Raw genomic sequence first — 11,921 nt, forward strand, 5'->3', positions numbered from 1 at the left:
AAACATCAAATATTGAAAGTTATACAAATGCATTATATGCTACAGTTTTCACTCCTTTACATTTGGAAAGCTCTTCTAAGACAGTACCAGCTTTCAGAAAGAAAAGCACTTTTTAAAGTTTGCATAGATGTTTAAGTTGGCTGTTGGTTCAACGAAGAGTCAATATAATGCACTAAAAGGCATTTTATTAGTAACAGTTATTATAAAACAATTCATTTCATGTACCACAAATTTAACTTTTTGGTGCAACAAGAAGAATATTTGAGTGTTTCCCATTTATTTCTACAGCTGTCAGAATTCATTGAAATGCAGACTCAAAACACAAATTTTTCTTCGAGACTGCATACATAAAATACTTTTCTTATAACTGCACTCTATCCCTGATAGATCCCTATGGGGGAGTTCAGTAGTGACTATAGGCATATTTATCTTTAAAACAACTTTTTTCTCATTGTTTGGGTTTGGGGTTGATATCAAGTTTGGAAAAAGATGTTTCTTTAAGATTACACAAATTCACTTAAAAATTTCTCCTCAACTTTAAAAACCCTGTTTTCTTCAGCTCCTTCTGTCAGGTCTCCATGTCAGTCGATCTACACCGCATCATTCTTGCCCTGAAGTGCTCTTCTCTCGGCTTGTCTTCATTGTACCTTCCGTGGATTCTCCTCCAGGGCCGGGAGGGGGGCCTGGTGCCTGGGAGCAGGTGTGCGGCCATCCGCGGTTGGCCGGGCCAGCCGAGGCCTCAGGCACCCCTGCGTCTTGTTGGCGCTTCGCAGGGGCTCCGAGGCCGCTCGGGGCTGCTGGGGTACGGACGGTCCGGAGCAGGAGCCCCTCAGAGGCGCCTGGAACGTCCGCCTCAGAGCCCAGCGGCTCCGCGAGGGCGCCGAGGGCTGTGACCTCAGTCCCCGTTGCCCACGGCAACAGCCTCCTAATGACGTTTCACACTTGAAACCAAGTCACGCTTAAATGTATAGGAGCTTCACACGTTTCTCATTTCGTGGGTCGTTAACTGACTTTCATGAGGATGTTTGTGTAAGGTGTTTTTTTTCCCCCTTAGGAGCGTGGGCTGCACTGTGGTAGAAATGCTAACTGAAAAGCCTCCCTGGGCGGAGTTTGAAGCGATGGCTGCCATCTTTAAAATCGCCACTCAGCCAACGAACCCAAAGCTGCCACCTCATGTCTCCGACTATACTCGAGACTTCCTCAAACGGATTTTTGTGGAGGCCAAACTGAGGCCGCCCGCTGACGACCTTCTGAGGCACACGTTTGTGCACTGCCACTAGCGGCCGGGAGCCTCCCCTGCGCCTCTGCCCAGCTCCCTTCTGTCCAGGCACCTTCTCTCTGACTGCACTTTTCCTTTTTCACAGAGAAGAGAGGTGTGGAGGAAGACAGACAAGAGGGAAAAGTGCTTCTCTTGATTCCTGGTTAAATTTGATTAATAATAATAATAGTAACCTAAATTTTTTATATTTAATCCTTTTTTCCCTTACAAGAACTTGAAGCTTTTTTTTTTTTTTTTTAATTTTTATAATGTACTGATGTGGTTCAGAGACATACAGCACTTTAGTACATAGTCGCTCTTTTTAGTACAAAAAAATCATTGGAATACCTTCAGATTGTAGAGTCTTTCGCTGTGTCACTGACAGATTGGCAGTGATGGGGAGACATGGAAAACAAGAAGAAAACAATGATGTATGATTTGTAGTTTTTAGTGATAGTATTTAAAATAGATTCTCGTTTGTGAGGTTGAGCCCTAAACTTGAGTTTAGGATAGGTACTCAACTGAAAGAATATAGGTTCCTTCTTGTAACTGTATTCTTTAGATCCTAACCTCTGTCTACCAAGCTTTTTGCTCAGTAGGAATCTTGATAGAAAATATGAGTCTCTAGAGGTATCTTTATTTGTTAATCCTAACCAGTATAATAAGCAAATACACTATAATAGATCCATATTACTGGAATCTGTAAACCTTGAGGGATAGCTTTCTGCTTAAAAAAGATACTGTTTTATTTTAAAGCAGACATGTGAAGTCAATAAGCAAATTCAAATTAAAAGATAGAAGACTGCTCTAATTAAGTGTCTGAGAGTGGGAGAGGCCGCACTTGCCAGCCAGCAGGAACCCCGGAAAGAGCCGAGTGTTGCACAGTGCATTTTAGGCTGTGCTCTTCACCTGAGGGGAGCCCCAGCGTTAGGGGCAGGAGAAGTGGAGTCACGCATGCTGTGTCTTTCCGATTCTAGCTCCTGACTCCCCACAGGTACTCATTCTTTAGGAACTGAGACTTTAACCTGGAGTATCCGTGTCTTAAAAGCTAATGTCATGAGAGAAAACCTTTGTTCTTTGGATCACAGAGGACTAAAGTACCTCAGAAAACAGTTACCATGTAAAACAGTGGCTTCCATGGCTGGGGTGGGGATAATGTTACCTGGCATTTGGCAATGCCTGGAGACATTTTTGGTTGTCATAAAAAAGAGGATGCTAGAGGCATCTAGTGGTTAGAGGCCAGGGATGCTACTAAAGAAACTAAAATACACAAGAACAGCACTTCCCTTTCCCCATCAAAGAATTATCCTCCCCAGAAATTAAAAGTGCTGAAGTTGAGAATCCCTGAGATATATACTAGCCCTAGTTATAAACTGAAAATGGTACAAAGCAGGTTCCTTGCAAAAAGTAAATTTCAGAGAGTGATATAGTGCATAATGAGGGTTTTACAAGAGTAGAGATTGCTACTTCAAGTCAAGGGTGAGTGATCTGTACAAACAGCAAGGAGCAACCCTTTTCTTACCAGCTGCATATTGCCCCCAAATCAGTAACTTTCATTTTGGAAATAAAATTAACTTAAACATGGAGCCTATTGAACTCAGCCATCTGTATGTATGTATGCTTTCCTCGGAAGTCAGTTCATTCATAATTGTGGGAAAAGAAAGGCATATTAAAACTAAGTATTAACTACTTTAAACGAAGATTAAAAACTGCCAGATATTTCTAGCATAAGAGCCAAGGACATCAAGCAGAAAGAGACTACTGGGAAACCCACTATCTCTGATGGACTTGTGCTACTGAAAAACATGAATGATACCAATGATTCGGCCACTTGCAATGTTTTCAGCATATTAAAGCAAGGACTAAGTACTTTAAGGGTCTAGAAAATAGTATTCTTCCTGGAGGCCCTCAATGTGATGCCTTTCATGGGGTTCATAAGGGACTTGGGTATTTTATTTTCTGCTAAAAGGTATGCTTGTTTAGGAACTGTTTTAAAATACTTTGCTTCTGAAGTTAAGTAGATGTTGGTTTACTGTATCAAGGTCCTATCTGGCATTCCTTGTAGGAATATTTGAAATTCCACTAGCTAGTCTGAGAAGAAGTCAAAGCACAAATAACAGCTGTTAAAGCTTCTCCTATTCCGGTATAATGAAAGGAAGCAGCTTGCAAGGAAGAACATGAATTAATAGCCTACCTCCCACCCCCCAGAAAATCAGCTGCCAAATCTTGTGCTGTAAACGTAGTCCCCAAGGTTGTGGATCTATTATAATTTCTTCATCTTTTATGAGTGAAGGCATCTCTTCTACTTGAGCAAGACCGTGGTATCTGGACCAGTGGGCTTTTCCTTCCCTTGTGTTGTGTGCTTGTGATTTTCTTTTGGCTCAATTTTGGTCTGTCAGGGTAATCAGCAGTGTAGAATATGAGACAAGTGTTCTTTAAAGAGAAACTTTTGGAGACTGTGAAACCCAAAGCAAAGTGTTTGCTTTTTTCAGTCTCTCTCTCTTTCCAAAATGCTATCGAAAATAAAATCACCTGAAAAGAAACTACTATGTTAACACTGCTGTGTAAGACCTTTGTTTTATACGAAAAATATTATTAGCTATGGAAAAGTATTGTTCTTTATGTAAAGACTTAAGAATAGACTAATAGTTTACAGAGTTATATAAAAATGTGATGTGAATTTATTTCATACAAGTTGTTAAAGGTACCAAAAACCACAAAAAATTTAATATATATAAACTACTAGAACGAAAAAGCTTAACGTGGGGTGAGGTATGGAAGATCAAAATTAAATTTAAAAAAGAAAATTTTGAAAGGAAACACATCTATCAGGGGCTGTTAAATATAACACTCCATTTTTTTTCCTTTCTAATAATGATACAGATCAACAAATGAAATTTGAACTTTTTAGGATGACTATAAATGTGTTTTGCTTTTTAAATGCACAGCCTGATTCTTCTATACTGTAATGTTTCTTTGCTGAGGCTGGAAAATGACCAGACTGCTAACTTTGTGCCTTTAAAATGCGTTCTGCTTTGGTAGTGGCAGACTTTCTGGTGCTGGAGAAGATTCACTAGCAGTCTCTTACGCGCTTTTCAGGATACACCTTTCTACTTAGGCCTTGAGAGAGTCAAGATGGCATGACTTAGGCTTGGACCAAATACGAGATCTTTTACATTGCACATAAGTTATATTGAATACAAGGGTTGAAAATGTCATAATGACTAATAGAAATTTTGATGATAATTCTTTAAAATGTATTTTAAAATATACAGACTTTGAAAGTTTCAATATGACGATCCTTAATTTTCCTCATTTACAAAACATGTTTCTAACCTGAGAAACAGTTGAAGACTACTGCCTTAGAAAGTTTTCAAAGGCATGACCACCTTACATAATTCGTATGAATTGAAGTGTTAATGCACAGGCTGAACTATAAGAGAAAAATTAAAACTTATTTCGTAGTAAATTGAATTGGCTTTGAAGGAGTCTTTATCTTATTTCAAATAGAAGCTACATTTAAAAGGTGAAATTATTTCTTTAGAGAGCTTTCTCTGCTACTTCAGTTCTTGTATATGTCAGGTCTGGTGTGTAATATTTCTGAGATGGAAGTACAATAAGGTACATGAAATTACTGAGAAAATACAATTTGAACAGTTTATAGGGACAACCAAGATTGGGAGCAAAAGCAAATACATTTGCCGGATGCAGACTCTTTGGCCCACAGCAGAGTTCTTTGTCAGTGATTTCATTTGGGACCAATAGTTTGATAAAAAATCACCTAGTGTCAGCCAAGTATAGGGATCTATCAATTTTTTTTTTTTTTATCATGGTGAGTCTTCTTCATTTGCTTATTCAATATTGTGACTTACTGTGTCAGGTATTAAATTAACTTGTCTGTAAGGAGGTCACAGTCTAGGAGGAAAAAATGGGCAAACAATTGTTTTTTTGACATATCTTAACTCTGAAAAGTTCATCAATGATGTTTTAAGCTGTCATTACTTACGAGGTGAGGGGACAGCGATTTTGGGTGGCCATCGGCTGTGATAAACTGAACCACAGACAGTAAGTAGAAGCACCCCAGTTGGAGAGATGTGCACAGGTCAGGCCGCCTCTCGCTCAGGACTCCCTCTGAAACCCAGCCTCTGTTCAGACAGTTCCAGTGATGGGGGCATTTATTCCATTACATAGTATTTTTTTCCCCCTGCTTTTTTCTTTTAAAGAAAATATTTTCTTTTGGTCTGAATTATTAAAATACCCAAAACATTTGCTAGAAACTGAATTCTGCCAACAGTGTTACTTATACTAAGATCAGGAAAATTTCTTGAGATCTTACTGTTTTATATGAAGTTTGGCCTTTGTTACAAATGTAATGTTCATATTTATTTGAATCTTAAGATTGGTTAAAATGTTAACGAAAAGCAGTTTAATTGTTAATTTTTGGTAGTGCCTTTTTCTCTGTATGCCTTAATTTTGTTTTATATCAATAATAATTCACATTACCCACCGCAATGAAAGTTTCTCCGAAATCAGTAGGCTTCAGGAGTTGCTTTGGCCTTAGACTGTGTACTGGCCATTAAACTTTTCTTAATGCCTGATTCCTCCTACCCTTTTCTACCTCTGTTTTTAAAAATATGTTATTAGAAGAGAAACATTAACATTGTTTTGTGATAGACACATTGCAGTTTTACTAGACACAAATTTCTAAGATAAGGATAGAAAGATATTTTAATTCTAAAGAGACATAGTAAATTACTTTCCAGGTTGATTAGTTGATTTTTCCATCACATTGGCTCTGTTCAAATTCCTGTCATGTTTCAGTTAACGATCTTCAGAGAAGAACTGGAATGGTGGGTTCTGTCCTAAAGAGGCCATTTAAATGGTTTACAAATGTGTTAAGGCAATGAGACTTAGGGCAATGAGCAAGAAATCCAGGGATAGCAAATTCTAATCCTTACTTTTAAGCTAGCATTTTGACTAAGACTCTAGCTTTTCTGTGAAGTGTGTGTGTGTGTGTGTGTCTGTGTGTCTGTGTGTGTCTGTGTGTGTGTGTGGAGTTGGGGCAGGGGTGGGAAGGAAGGAAAAGTGTGAATGTCCAATTAGATTAGTCTCTGTTCTTGGAAGAACAATTTAAATATGTATAACCTACTGATGTTGGAATGCCAGCACATTTTCCACAATTAGCTAGTACAAACAGTTGTTTAATAAAGGTATTTATTGTAAATTGCCAAGCTCTTGGTTGCTAAAAGTAGATTAAAATTGAATTTGTATGTGTGTATAATAGCTTATATATAATCCCTAAATAGAAAGTAATTGGTTTTGCGTAGTTCTTCCTGATCTCTTTGGAATAGAAATTCTGCCAGACATTATCAGAACAAGCATCCTTAGCTTACCAAGTGTTCAAAAGGAAGTTGCTCTATCCCTTGTTCCGGTTGGCTAGGGAAGCGCGCTGTGAAGCTGCTGTTCCTACTTGACAGTCGCCTTTGGCTTTGCTTTGGCTTCTGCCGCAGCCTGGACAGGATGCCGTAGTGGGGGTGGAAGCATCATGCCTGCTGACTGCTTTCAGCTCTCAGAGCTGTAGCGGGCAGTGCACTCGTAGGGGAGTTTAGAGAGCCTTCTCTCGCTTATAGTGAGAGTGCACATGGCTTAGCTGCAGAAAGTTGGGGGAGGAGTCATAGCTATAAATTTTATCTTTGCTTGTATTACAGTCTCATGTAATTCTTCATATTTTTCAAAATTGTGCGTTTTAATTGACAGTGATGCTATTTTTGTTAATAACAGAAAAGGCGTTAAATCAGTGATTACTATTATTCCCTATGCCTAATGACTTCTTGTTTGTATTTACAATCTGTATTATCAGAATCACTTTAAACCAAAGCTTTTATATTCTCTGCACACATAGCCAAAATGATTAGCACTGTTAGTTCTGCCCAATTGTAAGCTTATAGTATAAAAATGATAAAACAGGTACTAGTAGCATTTGTATCTCAGTCTATCCTTCAAGTTACAGGACAGGTGCTCGGTGTTTGCATTTAGACATGCAGAATTTACTACAACTATTACGGACCTATAGAGACATTACAAACTTGAGCTTGTACACGTGCCAATCTTATCAATGTCACTTGACCACAGATGCATATACATACACAGTGACACATGATGCCTCAGGTTGGTGCGTACTTTCTTCCTAGAGTGTCTTGACATTTATGAACTTGTGTTTGACTTGAGGGGCATTTCAGGAAAGTTTTGCAGAAAAGTAGGTTATGGACTTGTTGTGCCATAGACATTTTGGAAGATAAGGACAAGTCTGCTCTCCAGCATACCTGCAGAATTTGTCCCCAGGTAGGATTTCTGAGTCCCTTAATGCCAGTTGAGGACAGTAAAGTTTGCGACTGTACTGAAAAGCACTTTTGTCTTCACTTATTTGTGTAATTAGCTGTTGGTGATTTAGCATTAGCATTGCTTGGAGGGGAGAGATAAGTAACAAAATTACGTCTAACCCTGTTAGGCACTTAGGCTTCCAAATAGATTCGTCGTCGTGTTCTCATTTTTCCAAAGACTTTTTTTCCACCTGGAATAAGAAAGAACTAGTGGAAACATTTGAGCTGGAAAGGTTTACGGGCAAAAGAAAGTAGGCCAAACCCTTGCAATATACCCCGTTCAAGTGAAAGTGCAGTGTCTAAGGATAAGAATACTTCTTTAAAAACAAACACTTGTTTTTAATACAGTCTTAGTAAGTAAAAGGTTTACATTTTTTCTATTGTTGTTGGTTTTAAAATTTGCTACCCTGCATTCTGAAATATTATAAAAGAGTTAATACCAAAAATACTTTTAGTGTCTGACATCTCTTACATTTCACATGGTTCTTTTTATTCAGATATCATTGTAAATAAAAGTAAACTTGGATAAATACGAGAATAAACTTTTAATTGTTGCAAATTCTGATTATCAATTTGTAAATTTACCCTTTGACCTAATGTACATTTTTAAATGTAGCCATTAAATTCTCTATATTTAATCTATTAGTTTCTCTCTGTAAATGTTTTTAATCTCAGTTAAATGCTGGGCAGTTTATGTACAGAGGTGTTCTTTTCCTATCAAGGTTGACTTTTTTGCACATTTTTGGAAATGTTTAATTTGTACACTGATTTACTACTCTGACCAATAATTGTTGATGGGTGTGTGAGCATCGTGAATGCGTGCATTGAACTACTGTCTGTGTCTCTACGTTTAAACTTCTTTCAAGATGTAGCCATCAGTAACTGCATTGCTATTACTGATTTAGATGGACTTTCATGCTTTTACAAAGTATGCTTATCTATGGTTCTATCTTTGTTGAGAACTCAGGAGTTCAACATCACTTTCTGATTTTATATGTATTCTATAATTCATGACTAAGTTGAAAGTATGTTTGTAACTCTGTGTATTGGGGGATGTGTGTGTGGAGATGTCTTTTTCTGTTTGTAGGTACGTGTATATATCCCAGTAATTTCTTATTTTCATTTCTACATTTTTATGAACTTGTTTTATAAGGGTACTGTTTAGTTAGAATAATTAAATATATATAAAGCTTTCTGAGAGATTATTTACTATATGAATATATTTTCAGCTGGCTGATCAAAACTATTTTCTTAATTTTGTTTTTACCATTCAAAATGTATTTGTATTTCCACAGTTGATTGCAGATTTACTTAGATATCTATCAATTAAAATACTCTTGCAGAGAACATTGAATTCTCATTGGGAATTCTATGAAATGCAAATTAAGAGAAAAAATAGGTTTTAAGCAGTAGCAAAAACACTGTCCACTAAAACAGCCTTTGAATTCTCAGAGCTATGAAAAAATGTCAGAAACTAAATTATCTTGAAGAGATGTCAAGGCTTTTATATCTCCAGTTGCTGTTGGCCTGTCCTACTGTTTTTGAATATTTCCTTTATTCTACCCCAAATAATTCAATTTCAGTTTTCTTCTTACTGGGCAAGGTCAGACCTCACTCATAAAACAATATATTGAAAAATTGTGATTCTCTGTGATTAAATTGGTTTAGAAATGTCCAAACATACATTATTGTGTCTTTACACCATATTTTGTATTTTAAGTAACTGGCAGAAAACGAATTGGGAATTAAATTTCCAATCTGATAATGTTGTTGTACTTAAGGAAAACCTTGTTTTTAATATGCGGTATCATGTGAAATTACTTATGTTAGGAATAGAGTCCACTGTTGAAGTTGAATGTCACTAAGCTAATGTTATAAGGAGCAGATACAATTAGAAAAACCTACCAGAAGCCAGACACAGTGTGGTATGCGCCACACTCGATGCACATTTGACTTTGTGTTCATTCAAAATTGTGCTTGTAAAAATGTATAAAATTTCTGAGTTTTACAGTTTTTATGTACTTGTTTTTTCTTGCTGGTAAATAGCTTTTTTTTTTTTAATCTAATGTGAAAGAAACCATGTTTATATTTTGTTAGTGATCAATGACTTTGTTTATATGGAAATTTGTATATTGTTGGCACACATCTTTGTTTAGATTTATTGTGCATGAAGGCCTGCAATAATTAGCACAATGAAAATTGCTTTTTCTTACATGTTCATTTTTTGAAAGATTGTGGTGCAAAGGCTTACTCTAAGTAACCTTCTGGACTATGGAATGAATATAAATGAATGGCACTTTGAGTGTTAATAAAGCTGATATTTATTTCCACTGTGATTGCTTTGTCCACAGCTCTTCTTAGACACACTGTCGTCTCTGCTCTGCCTGGTTTGATCACTTTCTAGGAGACAGCCTAGAAACATTGCAACTAAATCTTCCCAAGATACAAGTCTGTAATGTTCTCCTCAGCGTGCTCTGGCATGTTTCTCTAGATACTTTGATTACCCAAATCAGAAATTAACGGTGACTAAAAACAAAAAGACTACTGTCAGAAGGTAAAGAACGGACACTCCCACAGTACTGGAGATCATTTAAGTTAACACTGTCATATAGAGGGCAGCTTAGCAACACCAAGTCAAAAGCCTTAGAGTCTTGTATATCCTCTGACCCAACAGTTTTGTGTGTAGGAATATGATTGCAGATGTGCTAAAATATATCTATAAAAGCCCCAGATTGAGTACTACATGTTCAATACTGGGGGCTATTGTAACAAAGCCAGCAAGCTGGCTGGGTTGTTTTAGCCGTAGAGGCTCTAAGGCCAAAGTTAAGGTGGGTTTCTCAGGTTACTCAGTGGTGAAGAATCTACCTGCAGTGCAGAAGTCATGAGTTTGATCCCTGGGTCCAGAAGATCCCCTGAAGGAGGAAACGGCAACCCACTCCAGTATTCTTGCCAGGAAAATCCCATGGACAGAGGAGCCTGGGGGTGTGGGGGAGGCTGCAGTCTGTGGGGACATGACTGAGCATAACACACACGAGGCACCATCAGGGCCGTGCTCCCCCTTAAACCTGTAGGGGAGTCCGTCCTTGCCTCTTTCCACCTTCTGGTAGCCCCAGGCATTCTTGGCGTGTGGCTGTAACTCCTGTCTCGGCCTCCTGTCTTCATGTGGTGGTCTCCCTCTGTTTCTTTTTTTAAATAAGGACACCAGTCATGTAGTATCAGGGCCCACCGTAGTGACCTCGCTTTAGCTTGATTAACCCTAAAGACTGTATTTCCAAATAAGGCCCCATTCTGAGGTACTGGAGGTTGGGATTTCAAAATATCTTTTTGTGGGAAACACAAACACTGCAGTCTGCCCTGTGGCTCCTGAAAACTCATATTTTTCCAGGTACCAAATACTTCCACCTCATCCCAACTTTCAACTTTCACCCCATCCCAACTTCCCCCAAAGTCTTATTCTAACATCAACTCTAAGTAAGTCCATATATGTTACTAAACTTCAGTCAGTTCAGTCGCTCAGTCATGTCTGACTCTGCGACCCCACAGACTGAAAAACACCGGGCTTCCCTGTCCATCACCAACTCCCAGAGCTTGCTCAAATTCATGTCCATCCAGTTGGTGATGCCATCCAACCAACTCATCCTCAGGAAAATTAACCAGGTTTGGCAGTTAAGAGCTTAAATGCTGTATATTCAAGGCCATTTTTTTCTTTGGCTGCTCCACACGGCTTGTGGGATCTTGGTTCCCCAACCAGGGATCAAACCCAGGCCCTCCAGAGTGGAAGTGCAGAGTCATAACCACTGGACCACCAGGGAGCTCCCAAGCCATTATTTCTGTTTACCAAAATTTGTCTTAAGTTCAAGATGTGGTTAAAGATTAGTATCTGACAATACTCTACAGAGCTATTTACAATAGGGTAAGTTAGAACTGGTCATGGAACAACAGACTGGTTCCAAATAAGAAAAGGAGTACATCAAGGCTGTATATTGTCACCCTGCTTATTTAACTTATATGCAGAGTACATCATGAGAAATGCTGGGCTGGAAGAAGCACAAGCCTGGATCAAGATTGCCAGGAGAAATATCAATAACCTCAGATGTGCAGATGACACCACCCTTATGGCAGAAAGTGAAGAGGAACTAAAAGCCTCTTGATGAAAGTGAAAGAGGAAAGTGAAAAAGTTGGCTTAAAGCTCAACATTCAAAAAACTAAGATCATGGCATCCGGTCCCATCACTTCATGGGAAATAGAGGGGGAAACAGTGTCAGACTTGATTTTTGGTGGCT

The 11,921-nt window shown here is 38.3% G+C and overlaps 1 protein-coding gene across 1 annotated transcript in view; it reads left to right on the forward strand.

Moving 5' to 3' along the window:
- The window catches only part of MAP3K2 (mitogen-activated protein kinase kinase kinase 2), a 97,596-nt gene extending 87,622 nt beyond the window's left edge, over positions 1–9,974 (forward strand). The window contains exon 17 of the mRNA XM_015093318.3: positions 1,055–9,974. Coding sequence (XP_014948804.1) covers positions 1,055–1,280 — 226 coding nt within the window. The 3' untranslated portion in view covers positions 1,281–9,974. The remainder of the gene's footprint in view (positions 1–1,054) is intronic.
- The last annotated feature ends 1,947 nt before the right edge of the window (positions 9,975–11,921 follow it).

The sequence above is a fragment of the Ovis aries genome, chromosome 2 (assembly GCF_016772045.2).
Source record: "Ovis aries strain OAR_USU_Benz2616 breed Rambouillet chromosome 2, ARS-UI_Ramb_v3.0, whole genome shotgun sequence".
NCBI lineage: Eukaryota > Metazoa > Chordata > Mammalia > Artiodactyla > Bovidae > Ovis > Ovis aries.